At 42.8% G+C, this 17,847-nt stretch overlaps 2 protein-coding genes across 4 annotated transcripts in view; one reads left to right on the top strand and one right to left on the bottom strand.

Moving 5' to 3' along the window:
• The window catches only part of LOC141108312 (mitochondrial carnitine/acylcarnitine carrier protein-like), a 46,107-nt gene extending 40,299 nt beyond the window's left edge, over nucleotides 1–5,808 (bottom strand). The window contains exons 1-2 of the mRNA XM_073599810.1: nucleotides 5,401–5,808; nucleotides 1,561–1,653 (exon numbers count right to left, since the gene is read on the bottom strand). Coding sequence (XP_073455911.1) covers nucleotides 1,561–1,653; nucleotides 5,401–5,676 — 369 coding nt within the window. The 5' untranslated portion in view covers nucleotides 5,677–5,808. The remainder of the gene's footprint in view (nucleotides 1–1,560; nucleotides 1,654–5,400) is intronic.
• Nucleotides 1–17,847, top strand: part of LOC141108313 (deoxyribonuclease-1-like 1) — a 54,370-nt gene that overhangs the window by 6,913 nt on the left and 29,610 nt on the right. The window contains exons 1-3 of one of the 3 annotated variants that reach the window (XM_073599813.1): nucleotides 4,108–4,222; nucleotides 10,238–10,405; nucleotides 12,983–13,071. In XM_073599813.1, coding sequence (XP_073455914.1) covers nucleotides 10,268–10,405; nucleotides 12,983–13,071 — 227 coding nt within the window. In that variant the 5' untranslated portion in view covers nucleotides 4,108–4,222; nucleotides 10,238–10,267. Of the gene's footprint in view, nucleotides 1–4,107; nucleotides 4,223–8,985; nucleotides 9,132–10,237; nucleotides 10,406–12,982; nucleotides 13,072–17,847 lie in introns of those variants that run through there. The other 2 variants (XM_073599814.1, XM_073599811.1) reach the window with 2 other exon arrangements.

Raw genomic sequence — 17,847 nt, forward strand, 5'->3', positions numbered from 1 at the left:
CCTTAGTTCCATATCCATGCTCTAGACTAGAGCAATCTCCCAAGATAACAACACTTCGTTCTGTTGCTTGAAAGTATTTTTCTGTTTTTCACAACGTTAATGTTTTTTTTCCCTTTGGACACTGGACCTGCAGAGCCAAAGGATTGTTTAAACTTACCAGTGTCTGTTACTTTCTAAGAAGGATATAAATGTATGTGCATATGTAGACAGAGTTTTAGAGTAGTCATGATGTCTAACACTATTTGCTTTTAGTACTCTGTTAGAATGTTCTAAGTCAGAAAGATTACACTTGGTCTAGTTTAACCTTGGAATATATGTATATTGTATGTATATAAAGGTTATGTATAGGAATGTTTAAACCCAAGGGTGTATAGCAGGGATCTCCAAACTGCGGCCTGAGGACCAGATGCGGCCCTTTGCGTGCCTTTATCCGGCCCTTGGGGCACTATTCCTCCCACTGAAACCAATGATAGGGCACTTTTCCTCCCACTGACAATGATGAGGCACTATTCCTCCTGCTGACTCCAATGATAGGGCACTATTCCACCCACTGACACCAATAATCGGGCACTATTCTTCCCACTGACACCAATAATTGGGCACTATTCTTCCCACTGACACCAATGACAGGTCACTATTCTTCCCACTGACACCAATGACAGGTCACTATTGCTCCCACTGACACCAACGACAGGTCACTATTGCTCCCACTGACACCAATGACAGGTCACTATTCTTCCCACTGACACCAATGACAGGTCACTATTGCTCCCACTGACACCAATGACAGGTCACTATTGCTCCCACTGACACCAATAATGGGGCACAATTCCTCCCCTATTATTAAAGATGGGCCACTGTCTACACTCCGGCCCCCCTAAAGTCCGAAGAACAGTAAACTGGCCCTTTGTTTAGAAAGTTTGGAGACCCCTGGTGTATAGCATTGTTTTCTCTGTCCTCTTACTGAAAATGCTTTTACTGAATACTTCTGTTCATATTTCCTAGCTAGTGATAGGGCTCTGTCTAGTTATGCTGTAAATATATAAAATAATACAATTGCCTACATTTCATATATTAAATGGGTTCAGTTCTTGAGACTCCTGCTGAGCCTAGTGCCAATCTGACCTACCGGTATTCTAAAGAGATTTTTTATAACTTGTTATACTGTTCTTCCCCTTTCCCATCCCAGGGGTAGTTGCATCACCCTCCTAGGTAGGTATGACTGTGACCCATAGTCTCTCCATGGAAATTGTATACTGAAGCTCAGCAGAGAAATTGTCTCAGTGAAGGTTAGTTCAGAAAGTATGTTTATCAACAATAAATCACTAAAAAGATTTCCCTAGACTGCTTTCTGCTTGTGTCGGTGTGCTTGGAATTGGATCTGTGGTGTGCTGGCAGCCCCTGCACTAGTGGGAAAGAACCCTGGTCATTATCATTATTGGTGTCATTATCATCATCAATCATTTGGCGGTTGCGTTACAGATATATCACAAAATCATGATTCTTTATCTCTGATATAAAAAATCCTGCTATAATCTAATGTTAGAGATTGGTACATACCTGCTGGGTGACAATCTTTCGGAAACAGTCTGCAGTGTTGGTATATTGAGGGGCTACACCTAATTCAGGTCGGCCTTGAATCTGTAGATTTACCTGCAATGACATTGGTACATGGTTAAGTCTTCAGTAAACAGGGTCACACCTTCTGAAAATGCTAGTTGTAAAAAGCATGGAGCCAGAAAAGTCAAAGTGAAATCAGGACTTGATTTAGGACTTGATTTATGTGCTTATTCTAGGTAAGTAAATCAAAACCATAGTCAACGTGGCAACTAACGGTTTCAGACTCAGGTCATTACTGGCAGGCCATATATTTTTCTCAAGACAATATGTTTTAAAGAAGAATTCCAGGAATGGGATTTTTTACATAGTTACATTGGTCCAGCTTGCAGTGGCGGGGGGGGCAAACAGTATGCCACCCGCCTCGGTCGGTCGGTATCACTTACCCCATCACCTGCGGCCTCCCCTGCTTGTCAGCCTCCCGTTATCCTGCTGTTCTCTGGTGGCCTCTCGTTCTCAGAGTCATCACTGCGGCTTCCGTTTCCTCCCTCCTCCTCGGTGGCCAAATGGGTGTCTTCTCTTTTCGGCCAATTGGAAAACGGATCTCACACCCGCTTCTGGTTGTCCGGATTGAGGATCAGTGTTTCAACAGCGAATATTCATTCGCTGTTGTAACACACCTCGGTGGTATTGGAGCGCATCCTCTGTGTCCAAGGCCCACCCAATTTTAGAGCCTCTGGCTCTAATCAGGTGCTTAATAAAAGAAACCTGCCGCTGTAATTCATGCACCCGGTGCCCTGAAAGGGGCTGGACGCATGAATAGGGGGTGGCCGCTGCGGCCGTGGATAGATTCATGCTATGCATGAATCTAACCATTAACATATAGGGGGGTGGAGTGTAGAGAGGGGGCGGCGCCCAGACGCCCCTAATGAACGGGCCGCCACTGCCAGCTTGGTCCATAACTATGCATATACAATTCCTGTGCAATCCCCCCTAGAAGCTGGAAATCAGCTTAGACTTTGTTACTCCTGTGATCTCCACTAGTTTGCTGGTACCATGCCAAGTGGCTGCCTTGTTGCTTTCTGAACACAGGAGACCAGCCACTCGCCGTCCCAGTGATGACTGACCTCCTTATTTTTTGTCCACCAAAGGAACAGTAAGCGAGGAAAAATCATGCCATTTGGGTCACAGACGGAATTTTTAACCCTTCCCCTGCAAAATCAAAACAAGGAAACTGGCTAACGGTAGCTATATACTATGTACACATTCTAATGGACATTGGCCACATGTCATCCATGATGACAGAATGTAAGGAAAAGGAGGGAAAACAGTTTTAAGCCCCCCTTTCCTCATGGGATCTCGGCAGTGGGGTTTCTAGTATCCCCTCAGGTTTAAAATTTGCGGAAGACTTACCATTGACCCTTGGCCTCTGGAAAGGTCAGGTGACACTGTATCTGGGCAGTTTAAGTGGATTGTGGTGTGGAATTAAAAAAGATCCCCTCACTTTTTAAAAAATTGCGGGAAGACTTCCCATTGGCCCTTGGCGTTTGGGAAGGTCAGATGACCACTGTATGTGGGCAGTTTATGGGGTTTTCTGTGTGGAATTTCAAATAAAAAGCGTGTTTCCGAGCCCCAGAGGTTCAGACGCCTCAGTAGCAACAGCTGTGGTGTTCCCTCCCACCCACCCTAAGTCGTGGCTAAGAACTTTATTATTTGGCTAGTGTCATCTTTCAAGAGGGACAGTTTATTTTAAACTAAGTTAAACAAATTATTTAAAGGTGATAAAGTTATATGTTGAAAGTGTGTGTTTTAGTGTGTTTAAAGTGGTTGTACACCCTGTACAACCACTTTTACCTACAGGTAAGCCTATATTAAGGCTTACCTGTAGGTGCTGGGAATATCTCCTAAACCTCCACGGTTTAGGAGATATTTACGAAAAAGCAGAGCGCCGATGATTATGACGCATGCGCACTTTAGAAAGGGCACATCATGCCGTTTCTAATAGGGGTCATGCTGTGACTGGCGGCTCCCGCGCGGGGGAGATGTCACGCGACTCCGGCCAGTCACAGAGCCAGAGTTCATGGCCCCGGAAGGAAGAGGGGCGAAGATGGACGCTCCCTGCTAGTGGGGACAACGGTGACATCGCGGGCTTCGGTTTCATGTAAGTGACACATAATGGGCTACTATGCGATGCATATTAGCTCATTATGCTTTACCTTTGCAGGGAAATAAAGAGGAAGTAAAACCCACTGGGGTTTTACTTCCTCTTTAAATTCTGCTATGCCATATCTGAGGTCTGGTAGATTCTCACCAATTATTCTTCCCGATGAGATTTTGGCTGTGTACAGTGCTGTCAGTCTGTATGGTTTTAGAACTTTACAGTTACCCAGATTGCAGCACTGTGAGGCTTCAGGGGTTTTGAGAATGGTATACACACACTACCCAATTGTTTCTGTAGCAAGTGCATTACTATGGCTACAATCGCTTCAAACAAGAATGGTATAAATGATAAAGAATGGTGTCTGTAGTAAGCATTAAAAAAGACCTCGCCCAGATCTGTGACTGCAGATAGAAGGCAAGAGATCACTGTGCATCTGCTCTACCCTGTACGAGTCTTATCATCCCACAGAGCAGCTCCATGGATCTCTATAACAGCTGTAAAATGGTAAGTGTCTAGATGTTTTTAGAAAAAAAGGGAATAATTTAGAACAAATTTGGGTTCTGCAATAGTGGATTAATGAATAATTATCAACGGTTTCAGCCTTCAACCTTAAAATGGGTAGAGCAGAAAGAAACAGGACTTATGGTAAAAATTATATTGTCAGTTTTTTCCATTAAATAGATTTCCCATCATTTCCTGTTCAAGGGAACCACCAGGACAATTTGTTAGCCAAATTTCCTGTTCCTAGTTTCTATATATCAAAGTTTGCCAAGGGTGGGTAGCTCTGTAACAGATTCTTAATAACTTGGCTATGTGTGTATACGAGGGAATCAATCACCAACTAGCTTCTTAGGAGATGTACCCACAGGTGTCAAAAAGGGGAATGTGTTTCCCATGCCTGGGTGGAAATGATGTGTTAAAGGGTCAGTAGACCCAAAAGTGGTATTTTAGTTGTAGGTATAACCTGGTGGTCTTGGTCAGGCCCTTAAATTCTTATATATCTTGGATACTCTCCATCATTCCAAACTCTTCTTGTCCACCTGGGAGTTTTGGTTGCTTTTGTCCATCTTTCTATGTTCCAGCTCCTCAAAATAGTCACAGCAATACAGCAGACCCAGAGACTCTGGGCAGAAATCTCACCAATAGAGTCCCCCACGTGATATAAGAAACTGACAGGTGGTCTAACTTTTCAGCAGCTACTAAACACTAAAATATTAGTTATGGGTGTGCTCATCCTTTAGACCAGGGATCCTCAAACTACGGCCCTACAGCTGTTGCAGAACTACACATCCCATGAGGCATTGTAAAACTCTGACATTCACAGACATGACTAGGCATGATGGGAATTGTAGTTCCTGAACACCTGGAGGGCCGCAGTTTGAAGACCCCTACTTTAGACTAATGGCGACACTTCAAGTCAGTGCAAATCCCATCATGGAAATTGCACTTTTTTCATTCCAGCAACCAAGCAACCACCATTCTCAGTTCGAAGGAATTAAAGCAGACTATGCAACAGAAATGCAGCTGTTACGCAACAAAACATTTCCAGCATAATTGTAACAGTCAGAACCAATGACTTCTGCTACTTAATAAGTCTGCCCAAATAGTGAATGCAGTGGTCACAAGCAATTTTGAAGTTATCCCTTGTACACATGTTCAACCGTAGTGAAAAGATGACTCACCTTGATGGTGTCAAGAGGCTGTCCAGCTAGTGTGAGACATACTCCCCCCACCCCTCCGGAGATGAAGTGTTTAATATAAGCCAGAGGGTGAGCTGCATTCTCAGAAGACATGAGTGTGGTGTTAGATGAGCCGTGGATGGAGTGTGATGCCGGGTGATAGTGCAGGGTGTGAGATATAATGGGGGGGAAGATTGTGGGAGGAGAGTGTAGAAGGGTGCAAGGCTCACAGGCCAGTAGGGCCAATGATGGTGCAACTAATGTGTCATTGCTGAACATGCCACACTAGGGGGACCAGAACTGCTGAGTAGTGAGATACAATAGGTGTGAAAGAGTTTAGCGATAGCGATGTTAGTGTTGTATAAATAGCACCCTTTATAGTAATTGTGGAAACCCTTGCAGTGTCAACATTTAATTTAAGGACATGCAAAAAACTTACTCTATATAACAGAATAAAAAAAAAAAAAAAAGAATGAGCGATAGTGTAAAAGGGCAGCGGGTTATACAGTAACATTGATCATGTGGCTTTGTTCTCCAGACTTTAACCTGCCTGGCGAAAGCATCACATTCCTGTGCCAAATTTGGCTTACACACAGTGGCACCATACTAAGCAATGACATGCTTGCTGCTCTGACAAATCTACATTACACTCGTCTTTTCTGCTTTTTATGTTTTTTTTTAATAATGCTCTTTTTTTTGCCCGCTGCGTTAGTACTTTTATTTTTGTGCTCACAATTCCTGTTTCTTCCTCACTTATTTTTTTTGTATTTCAAACCTTATCTACATTTATATTTTTCTACATTTACTGTATATACTCGAGTATAAGCTGACCAAATATAAGCCGAGGCACCTAATTTTACCACAAAAAACTGGGAAAACTTATTGACTCGAGTATAAGCCTAGGGTGGGAAATGCGCAACTACTGTAAGTGGAAAAGAGGGTCAACAATGCCCATTTGCAGCCTCACTGTGCCCATTTGAATGCCTCACTGTGCCCACTTGCAGCCATAGGTCCCCCAAACTTCAAACTCGGTAGTTAAGGGTTACTAGATGCCCCCTAGCTGCAGCCAAAATTTGGGGTCTCTGGACCCAAAGGGTCCCGAAATGACATTGCTGCAGATGGACACAGTTTACCGAATTTGGGGCCCTGTATCTTGGGGTTCCTAGCACCAAGTGGCCCCGAGAAACGAGGCACCAAAGCCCGTTTGGAAAATGTCAAGCACTTTTCTGCAGCAGAGAATGACATTTTCCAAACTGACTTTGGGGCCCTGTATTTCGGGGCCACTTGGTGCTTGGATATGTTGTAGTGCTAGCTCCACTGGGTTTGTACACCAAATTTGGGGTTCCTAACACCAAGTGGCCCCGAGATACAGGGGCCTCAATGTCAGTTCGAAAAAATGTAATTCTCTGCTGCAGAAAAGTGCTTGACTCGAGTACCGTATAAGCCGAGGGGGGCATTTTCAGCACAAAAAAATGTGCTGAAAACTTGGCTTATACTCGAGTATATACGGTATTTATTTTTTATTTTTTTTATTTAGCTGTCACTTGTATGGTTCTGGTTGCATTAAGCTCTTAAACAGCCAGAAATTTTGATTATGTTGAGTTTGCAACGAATCCAATACATTTTCAGTGAGCCTGTTTTTAGTGCACATTTTATACAGTGCCTTGAAAAAGTATTCATACCCCTTGACATTTTCCATATTTTGTCATGTTACAACCAAAATCGTAAATGTATTTTATTGGGATTTTATGTGATAGACCAACACAAAGTGGCACATAATTGTGAAGTGGAAGGAAAATGATAAATGGTTTTCAACATTTCTTACAAATAAATATGTGAAAAGTGTGGCGTACATTTGTACTCAGCCTCCCTGAGTCAGTACTTTGTAGAACCACCTTTTGTTGCAATTACAGCTGTAAATCTTTTTGGGTATGTCTCTTTTAGCTTTGCATATCTAGAGAATGACATTTTTGCCCATTCTTCTTTGCAAACTAGCTCAAGCTCTGTCAGATTGAATAGAGTGTCTGTGAACAAAGTTTGAGAGCAGGAGATAAAATTTTCCGACAACAAAATCCGTTGTCAGAAATTCTGATCGTGTGTACACAAATCCGACGGACAAAGTGCCACGCATGCTCAGAATAAATAAAGAGATGAAAGCTATTGGCCACTGCCCCGTTTATAGTCCCGACGTACGTGTTTTACGTCACCACGTTCAGAATGATCGGATTTTCCGACAACTTGTGTGACCGTGTGTATGCAAGACAAGTTTGAGCCAACATCCGTCGGAAAAAATCCTAGGATTTTGTTGTCGGAATGTCCGAACAAAGTCCGACCGTGTGTACGCCCTATAACAGGTTTTCTTCTAAGATTGCCCTGTATTTGGCTCCATCCATCTTCCCATCAACTCTTCCCTGTCCCTGCTGAAGAAAATCATCCCCACAACATGATGCTACCAACACCATGTTTCACGGTGGGGATGGTGTGTTCAGGGTGATGTGCATTGTTAGTTTTCCACCACACAGAGCGTTTTGCTTTAAGCCACAAAGTTAAATTTTGATCTCATCTGACCAGAGCACCTTCTTCCACATATTTGCTGTGTCCCCCACATGGCTTCTTGCAAACTGCAAACGGGACTTCTTGTGGCTTTCTTTCAACAATGGCTTTCTTATTGCCACTCTTCCATAAAGGCCAGATTTGTGGAGTGCACAACTAATAGTTGTCCTGTGGACAGATTCTCCCACCTGAGCTGTGGATCTCTGCAGCTCCTCCAGAGTTACCATGGGCCTCATGGCTGCTTCTCTGATTAATGCTCTCCTTGCCTGGCCTGTCAGTTTAGGTGGACGGCCATGTCTTGATAGGTTTGCAGTTGTGCCATACTCTTTCCATTTTCGGATGATGGATTGAACAGTGCTCCGTGAGATGTTCAAAGCTTGGGATATTTTTTTTTATAACCTAACCCTGCATTAAATGTCTCTACAACTTTATAACTTTATCCCTGACCTGTCTGGTGTGTTCCTTGGCCTTTATGATGCTGTTTGTTCACTAAGGGTCTCTAACAAACGTCCGAGGGCTTCACAGAACAGCTGTATTTATACTGAGATTTATACTGAGGTTAAATTACACACAGGTGGACTCTATTTACTAATTAGGTGACTTCTGAAGACAATTGGTTCCACTAGATTTTAGTTAGGGGTATCAGAGTAAAGGGGGCATTGAATACAAATGCACGCCAAACTTTTCAGATATTTATTTGTAAAAAAATTTAGAAAACCATTTATAATTTTTCTTCCACTTCACAATTATGTGTCACTTTGTGTTGGTCTATCACATAAAATCATAAAATCCCAATGAAATACATTTACGCTTTTGGTTGTAACATGGCAAAATGTGGAAAATTTCAAGTGAAATAGGTGTGAATACTTTTTCAAGGCACTGTAAATAGTTTTTCAGTTTCAGCTATCCTCCTTCGGGTGACCTCAGAGGGAAACTCCAACTTCCTCTGTGAAGAATTCATTTATAAATAGCCTTAAAGGAACTAGCAGATTAGAAAACAACCTGGCCATTTCATTTGAAAACTTTAGTCCTGCAACAGCAAAGAAACTATAGATCCTACCATTCAGTGGGAACAGGCCCCAGTAGGAAGCATCAACTCCACACTGTCTATTAGGGATCATCACTGGAAAGATGGAGGGGTATGCTACAAGAGATGGTCAGAGACTGTGGACATGCTAAAGGTGATGATCAAAGACTGTGGACATAGTTACGTAGTAGGTGAATTTGAAAAAAGACACAAGTCCATCAAGTCCAAGCTATGTGGAAATTTTACATGTTACAGGAGATGGTCAGAGACTGCAGATATGCTACAGGAGATGGTCAGAGACTGCAGATATGCTACAGGAGATGGCCAGAGACTATGGAAATACTAGGTGATAGTCAGAGACTGTATACATGCTACAGGATGGTCAGAGACTTTGGATATGCTACAGAAGATGGTCATACATTTTGAACATGCTACAAGAAATAGTCAGAGACTCATTGGTGTGCGCGGTCTATTGCATTAGAGTGTGCACCCCAGAGTACAAACACATGTGCGTGTATATCAACAAAGCAGTGGATAGTGTCAGTAGTTTTTATCTGTATTATTTTTTTACAACTTTATTTTTTGAACTATTTTTTACAATATTATTTTTTGTACAATGTTTTTAGGTACCCCATTGATGAAACATCAAGGGTCTAAACAGACCTCCGATGTCTCACTTTTGAGACAGAAAAAGGGACTGAGGACAGAGATTCCCCAGTCTCTTTCTTTGCAGCCTCAGCTGCACTGGGCAGTGCACAAATGGGAAGTGCTCTGTGCTTCCTGTTCATTCACAAGCTGAAGCAAAGTAAGAATGAACACAGGAGCGATTGGTACTCACATTCAGAAAAGGAAGGAACTGGTAAATTAAATCCCGCTCTCCATCTTGAAACATCCCCTGCAGCAGCCAGTGGGGGGTGGAGAGGTCGGAAGCTGGCAGCACTGCAGGGGGGAGACAGGGGGCGCCAGAAAGCAGGGGGAATCGGCACCACACGGGGTGATTAGGGTGTGCCCAGGCCTATGCAGAGACTGCAGACATGCTGTAGGAGATAGTCAGAGACTGTGGGCTTACTGTAGGAGATAGTCAGAGACTGTGGGCTTACTGTAGGAGATAGTAAGAGACTGTGGCCAGGCTAGAAAAGCAGTTGGAGGCTTAGGACATCACCAGAGAGCTGCACATAAAATTATATTATGCATACAACATATATAATGCTACCTTTTGAAAAAGCAGGTTTTTCACAGACTATCCATTGTTTCTTGCAGAACATGAGGAGATAATCGAAAAGAATTGAAATGTTCCGTTGGCTCCACCTTCTACTCTTTCACCTCCTGTGGCCCCATGTGTGGTCCTTCAGAATCTGCGCCTTTAACGCCCAGCACTTTGGGGAGAAGAAGGCTGCCAACCAGGAGGTGCTGGATATTTTGATCAAGGTAGTATAAAGAACAAAACCTGTAATTGTGATATGCAGAGCCACTACCAGACAATCTTGAAACCCATTTCCAGTTTATTTTTTTTTTTAAACTTAGCTTTGTTAGATACTCTATATTGTCAAAAGTATTGGGACACCTGCCTTTACGCGCACATGAACTTTAATGGCATCCCAGTCTTTCGTTGAGTTGACCAACACTTTGTAGCTATAACAGCTTTAACTCTTCTAGGAAGGCTGTCCACAAGTTTTAGGAGCGTGTCTATTGGAATGTTTGACCATTCTTCCACAAGCCCATTTGTGGGGTCAGGCGCTGATGTTGGATGAGAAGGCCTGGCTTGCAGTCTCTACCCTAATTCATCCCAAAGGTGTTTTATTGGGTTGAGGTCAGAACTCTGTCTGGGCCGGTCAACTTCCTCCACCCCAAACTCACTCATCAATGTCTTTATGGACCTTGCTTTGTGCACTGGTCTAAATCATTTGGTGTGGGGTTGTTTTTCAGGGGTTGGGCTTGGCCCTTTAGTTCCAGTGAAGGGAACTCTTAAAGCGTCAGCATACCAAGACATTTTGGACAATTTCATGCTCCCAACTTTGTAAGAACAGTTTGGGGATGGCCCCTTCCTGTTCCAACATGACTGCACACTAGTGCACAAAGTAAGGTCCATAAAGACATGGATGAGCGAGTTTGGGATGGAGGAACTTGGCTGGCCTGCACAGAGTCCTGACCTCAACCCGATTTGGGATGAATTAGAGTAGAGACTGTGAGCCAGGCCTTCTCGTCCAACATCGGTGCCTAACCTCACAAATGCGCTTCTGGAAGAATGGTCAAACATTCCCATAGACACACTCCTAAACCTCGTGGACATCCTTCCCAGAAGAGTTGAAGCTGTTATAGCTGCAAAGGGTGGGCCAACTCAATATTGAACCCTACGGACTGAGACTGGGATGCCATTAAAGTTCATGTGTGTGTAAAGGCAGGTGTCCCAATACTTTTGGCAATATAGTGTATCTATTTTTATCTGTGTCCCCGTTGGTAGATTTTTCATACTCTCTATTTGATAGGTGTCAGAATTGAGGGAAATACTCTTACATGACACAGGAACAGCCAGCATTTAGAAACAAACAAAAGTCCTAACCCTTCCCCATTCTATCTAAAACAAAAAAATATATAATTTTTGATGTTCATCAGTTGGGCAAATACCAAGAACATTTTAGAAATGTGGTATTCTTCACATGGAATTAAAACGAAATCATGTGTAATATATATCTTTTTTTTTTAATGGATGTAAAATGCATATAGGCCCCTGGTTCGCCCTATCTTAAACATAGCTGACTGAAGATTGTAGGTATGGAAAGGTCACTTTAACCACTTAAGCCCCGGACCATTTGGCTGGCCAAAGACCAAAGCATTTTGCGATTCGGCACTGCGTCGCTTTAACTGACAATTGCGCGGTCGTGCGGCGTGGCTCCCAAATTTTTTTCCCCACAAATAGAGCCTTCTTTTGGTGGTATTTGATCACCTCTGCGGTTTTTATTTTTTGTGCTATAAACAAAAATAGAGCGACAATTTTGAAAAAAAAGCATTATTTTTTACTTTTTGCTATAATAAATATCCTCAAAAAATATATAAAAAAACAATTTTTTTCCTTTAGGCCCATACGTATTCTTCTACATATTTTTGGTAAAAAAAAATTGCAATAAGCGTTTATTGATTCGTTTGCGCAAATGTACATGCGGCGGTCAACAAGTGGTTAAACAACATTACATTGCAAAGTAGCTTATATAGCCATTATAAGTTATATCAGTTTTTAACAAAGACAGGGGTTTACTTTAAAGGGTTTGTAAACCCTCACATATACCCAGTGAAGTGATTGGCCTCAGGTGATACACAGAGATGAAACAAATCATCCTACATAAGTTGTACCTGTTTATCTGCAGTATTCTCTTCTCTACATCCGTTCAAAGTGCAGAGTTTACTCTGACTGAGACCTGAGCTGAGATCTTTCAGCTCTGAAAAATAGGGGGTGGGCAGCTGAAGTTACATCAGTGAGTTCTGGGAGCTGTTTGGAGGGAAGGGACACACCCCCTTTTATACAACACAAAGGATCAAAGCTGAGGCTGTCAATCCCAGGCTGTGCCCTCCCATGTCACCATTTTCCTCTTGGTGTCAAGAAAACTTGTCAGAAGTGACTCATGCTGATAGCAGAGGAATGAAGCAGCAGACAGAAATGACACTTAGTGCTCTGGATTGAGACAAGTACACATTATAGAGGGATATGCTTTGTTCATATTTCATGTTTGAGGTTTACAACCACTTTAAGTAATAAACAAAGTATTTTCTTTCTGCAACCTTGAAGATAGAATGCGTTCCTTGAAAATAGTACACAGCCATATTTATAGGATGAGCATTCCAGAGGTTACAGATTTTTTATATTTTTAAAAGGTGACGTGACCTTTGTACTATGTATATAATACATATACAGTATATTTCTGTTGCATGGATAACCTTTTTTTAAAAAAAATAAGTACATTTGTGGCAAAGCAGCTTTTTAGAACATTTCTTGTGCTTTTTTTCTTGTAGATAGTACAACGGTGTGATATCTGTCTTCTCCAGGAAGTGCAGGACCCCAAAGGCCAAGCGTTGTCCAAACTCCTGCAGGGACTGAACAGGTGGGTCACAAAAATTGACAGGGGTTTGAGAACTATTGCAACCCGGTAACTCTTAAAGCAGTCTTGGGCCCCTTTCAAATGGGGCGGAATCTGTCCAAGGGGACCCGCATGCTCAGCAGGGGATCTCTCCGCTGATCCCTGCTGAGCAGGCAGATGACAGGTCAGCCCACTGCTCTCTATGGGGTGGTCAGATGGAAAGGGACTGCATGTCCAATTCCATCCGATCCTCCAGATGGCGAACGTATACCTATCCGTCTGTTTTTAGCGGACTGTATCAGATTGGATGCCGGTGGGTGACAGCAGACAGATGTCCACTGGCATCCGCCACCCCATAGAGAACAATAGGTGGTCCGATCGGGTCATCCTAAAAAAACGGACAGGTGGACCCGATCTGTCCGCTGGTGTGAAAGGGGCCTTAAACTCAAAAGAAAACATTTATTATATTGCAGCTTACCAATTTACAGATGGTGTGATGGACCCCGTACTCTTGAGGAGTATGTCCGCCGTATAAGCTTCCCTAGCCCAATACCAGCACGATCCAAGATCCCTCAGCTCACCCACTCACTTGTCGAGACAGCAGTGTAGGGTGAATAAAAGTATAAGACTTTATTGAAGAACAGACACAAGTATATATCTCTGGAGACAATCCCTCCTTCTTGTTGGCATAGAGACACAGGGTGGGGGTAAACTGTACATCCAATCACATGAGGCACAGGTTCATTCAAACATTTCAACACATCTATAACTGGGCGCGTAGACCACTTCTTTCATGGAGAGACCTGTTAACTGCTTCAGCCCCGGAAGATTTTACCCCCTTCCCGACCAGAGCACTTTTTGTGATTCGGCACTGCGTCGCTTTAACTGACAATTGCGTGGTCGTGCGATGTTGCACACAAACAAAATTGACGTCCTTTTTTTCCACAAATAGAGCTTTCTTTATGTGGTATTTGATCACCTCTGCAGTTTTTATTTTTTGCACTATAAACAAAAAAAGAGCGACAATTTTGAAAAAAACGCATTCTTTTTTACTTTTTGTTATAATAAACATCCCCCAAAAATATATAAAAAACAATTTTTTTCCTGTTTAGGCCGATGTGTATTCTTCTACATATTTTTGGTAAAAAAAAAATCGTAATAAGTGTATATTGATTGGTTTGCACAAAAGTTATAGTGTCTACAAAATAGGGGATAGTTTTATGGCATTTTTTTTATTAATTTTTTTTTATTCGTAATGGCGTCGATCTGCGATTTTTATCGTGACTGCGACATTATGGCGGACACATTGGACACTTTTGACACTATTTTGGGACGAATGCATGTAAAGGGGGGGGGGGGAGGGTTTCAAGGATTATAGCGGTGCCAAAAATACACAAACTAACTTAGATAAAAAACATAAACATTTTATTAAGGAAATTCATAAAAAGACAAAAAGGTGTGCATAAATGAATTCAGACAATTAAAAACAATTGTAGCGACATGTTACGGGAATCAGCCAGAAGGGTGTAGCGGCCAGTTCCGTAGACATATATAATAAGAGTCCTACATGTTTCGCCGGATACGGCTTCTTCAGGGACAGATGTTTATGTCTGAAAGCGCTACTCTATAATCTATGAAACAGAATATTCACAATCAATACCAAATATAACAAAGTTAGTAACAAATTAAATCTGACATTTATAGACCAAAAAAGTGAAAATAAGCAAAAAGTTATGTTATATTTGCGAGCTGTCATGCATGAACCCTCACACATATGCCTGAGATGTACCCACGGGACATCGCACCCCACTAAAAAAAGGGAGCACACAACCTCCCACCACCCTCCGCTAGGCTGGAAAACCCACAGGATGGAAGAAGGAAGCTACCTGTACGTTACCAGGGATGAACACACAGAACTCCAAGGAGCGGCCACCCGAGCGCAGGGCACATTGGGAGGCTGCAGAGGGCAAAGAGGAGGACCAGGCAAGGTTAATTTTCTATAAGGAAGGGGAGACGGATATAATGATTATAAAGATTCCTCAAATTTGGGACATAAAGGCATAGACCCATAATGTGGTAGAAAAATTGTATATCTAAAAACTTACAATTAGTGTTTAGAGAGAGTGTATATAGGACATGGGAACACACTAGATTTGTGACGTAGCAATTGCTTCTTATCACAAGTCGGGTCCAAAGTAGAGTACCTAGGAATGAAAAACCTAAGAGCAAAAAAGGATTGGATGTTCAGATGCAAAAGCATATAATATGCCCAGCAGTAGTGTATTAAACAGGTAAGAGAAATAGGGGCTATTTCAAAATAAGGTAAGCTACACTTACCAGCAAGAGCAGTACAATCATCAATCGGATGATAGGCATGGAGATGTACCTATCTGTATTACTGCTTTTAAGGTACTAGACAAATAAAAAACAAAACATATAAGATGACAGGCCAGTAGATATCTATATGGATATCCATCTATTTGTAAAGTATATAGCCTACCAGATGAAGATGTTGGGGATGAGTACATGTCCTAGAGGTCCCTGGGCGCTGGTACGGCCTGGGAAGCCGGCGCTCTTATGCCCCCCACCACACGTGCGGCGTCTGACGTCACCGCACGTGTGAGCGGACAGAAGGATCACTGCGCATGCGCAACTCGCAACCGTCTGTGGGCCTACAAGGTCCAGAAGACAGTGCGGAAGTGTCCATGTGACGTATGGGCTTACGTCACTGACACTGGCGCTGTACTGGAGAGCCGGTGACGGCCGTTCAGTACCCTGGAGGAGGAAGGATCAGCCGATCCCAGGATGCCGTGGCTCGAAGTGGGCAATTGCAATTGGCAATGCCCTCGAGTGTCCATACAGCCTAAGTGCCCATAGAGGCTCAGGCAGCAGCGCCGAAGAGATCCGATGCCATCCAACTGGCTCCCCACAGCAGCTAGATGCGGGTGTCACAATTGCCAACCCGGCAGGGGGAGGGGGGGGGAGGCACCACCTAGGGGCGTGCGAGGCCAACCGAGGACATCCCAAGAATACTGGGAGCGGGTGGAAACAAGCTAGGGACCTGTGGAAAATAGCCCGCACACCATGGGCATAGATAGAAGGGGAAATAAACCAGGTCCAGAGCGTGTGTCCTATAAAGACAGGCATGACAGCTAGCAAATAACAAAAATACATACATGGATACAACATGGTAATAAATCAATCACTGTAGAATTATAATTCAAGAAGGGGAGGGAAGGTTTTTGAATAAACACTAAAAGGAGAAGAATAGCGGATGATAGAGTAGGTATGGTAGATAAGAGATGTACATTATATATCAATGTCAGATATCCATAAATCAAGCTATATCCTAATCGGTCAGGGTCCACCTTCGGTGTGGAGAATGTTGATGGCGGGAGGAACACATTACATAATTGTGTATAGAAGTACCTCTATAACAAAACAGAAGCATATTACAGGAATGGCTTAAAGCTGATATATTCATTGAGTCCTGGGTGTCGGGTAGCATCCAGGGTGTGTATCCATTTGGTTTCTAGTTGTAATAGTTTTTGGTCAATATCACCGCCTCTAGCATGTGCAGGAACATGTTCAAGGGCTGTAAAGCTTACAACATGGGAATTAAAGTTATGATGGTCCGCTATGTGACGATTAATGGAAGTGGATGTCTTGTGTTTGTACAAAGGTTTGATGTGATCACGAATGCGCACATTGAATGAACGTTTGGTTTTTCCGACATAGTAGCTGCCACAAATACATGTAGCCAGATATACTACGCCTATGGATTGACAAGTGACCTTGTGTTTGATTTTATGTAATTGGCCATTTGGTAACAGGGATTCACGTGCATCATAAATGTAATCACACATATCACACTGTCCGCAAGGAAATGTGCCAAAAGTTGTTAATGTGAGATCAGATTTAGGTGCATGATGACTGGTTATGATTTTATCTCTGAGTGATTGAGAACGTCGATAGGTAATTTGAGGCTCGGATTTAATATATTTTTTGATAGTGTTGTCGGCAGTAAGTAAGGGCCAGAACTTTCTGAGAATGTCCCTGACCTCACTATAATGCTGTGAAAATTCAGTGATCACGCGGACAGGTTGAGGATCGTCCATGTTTTTCTTTGAGTAGATTAGTTTGTTTCTATCGAGTTTCTTAACTTTGTTGAAAGCTTGTTTCAACAGCCTATGACTGTATCCTCTTCTTCTCAGTCTCTCATATAACTCCTGAGAGGCTGCAAAGAAGTCCTTGTCGTGGGAGCAATTACGTTTGATACGAAGATACTGACTATATGGAATACTATTGAGAAGTGGTTTTGGATGAGCACTGTTGGCATGAAGGATAGTATTTCCAGATGTTTCCTTGCGATATAAAGCAGAAGAAAGATTGCCCCCTGCATCCAGCTGGATCTCCAGATCCAGGAAGGCAATCCTCCTCTGGCTACATTCCATTGTAAACTTTAAGTTGTATGAATTAATTTTGAGAGTATCAACAAATTTCAAAAGATGTTCATGAGTGCCAGACCAGAAAAAAATCACATCGTCGATATACCTGTGCCACGATATAACGTGGCACAGGAAATCAGCGAGGTCAGTATTGCCAAACAGTTCCCTTTCCCACCCCCCCAGGTACAAATTGGCGTAGGATGGCGCACACTTGGTGCCCATAGCCACGCCTTGTACCTGGAGGAAGTGGGAAGAGCCGAACATAAAGTGATTTTTAGTTAAAATAAAGTTTAAGAGGTCAGTGACAAAGTGGCCATAGGCCTCAAATTTGGGTCCTCTTTCTTGTAGGAAA

The sequence above is a fragment of the Aquarana catesbeiana genome, linkage group LG09 (assembly GCF_042186555.1).
Source record: "Aquarana catesbeiana isolate 2022-GZ linkage group LG09, ASM4218655v1, whole genome shotgun sequence".
NCBI lineage: Eukaryota > Metazoa > Chordata > Amphibia > Anura > Ranidae > Aquarana > Aquarana catesbeiana.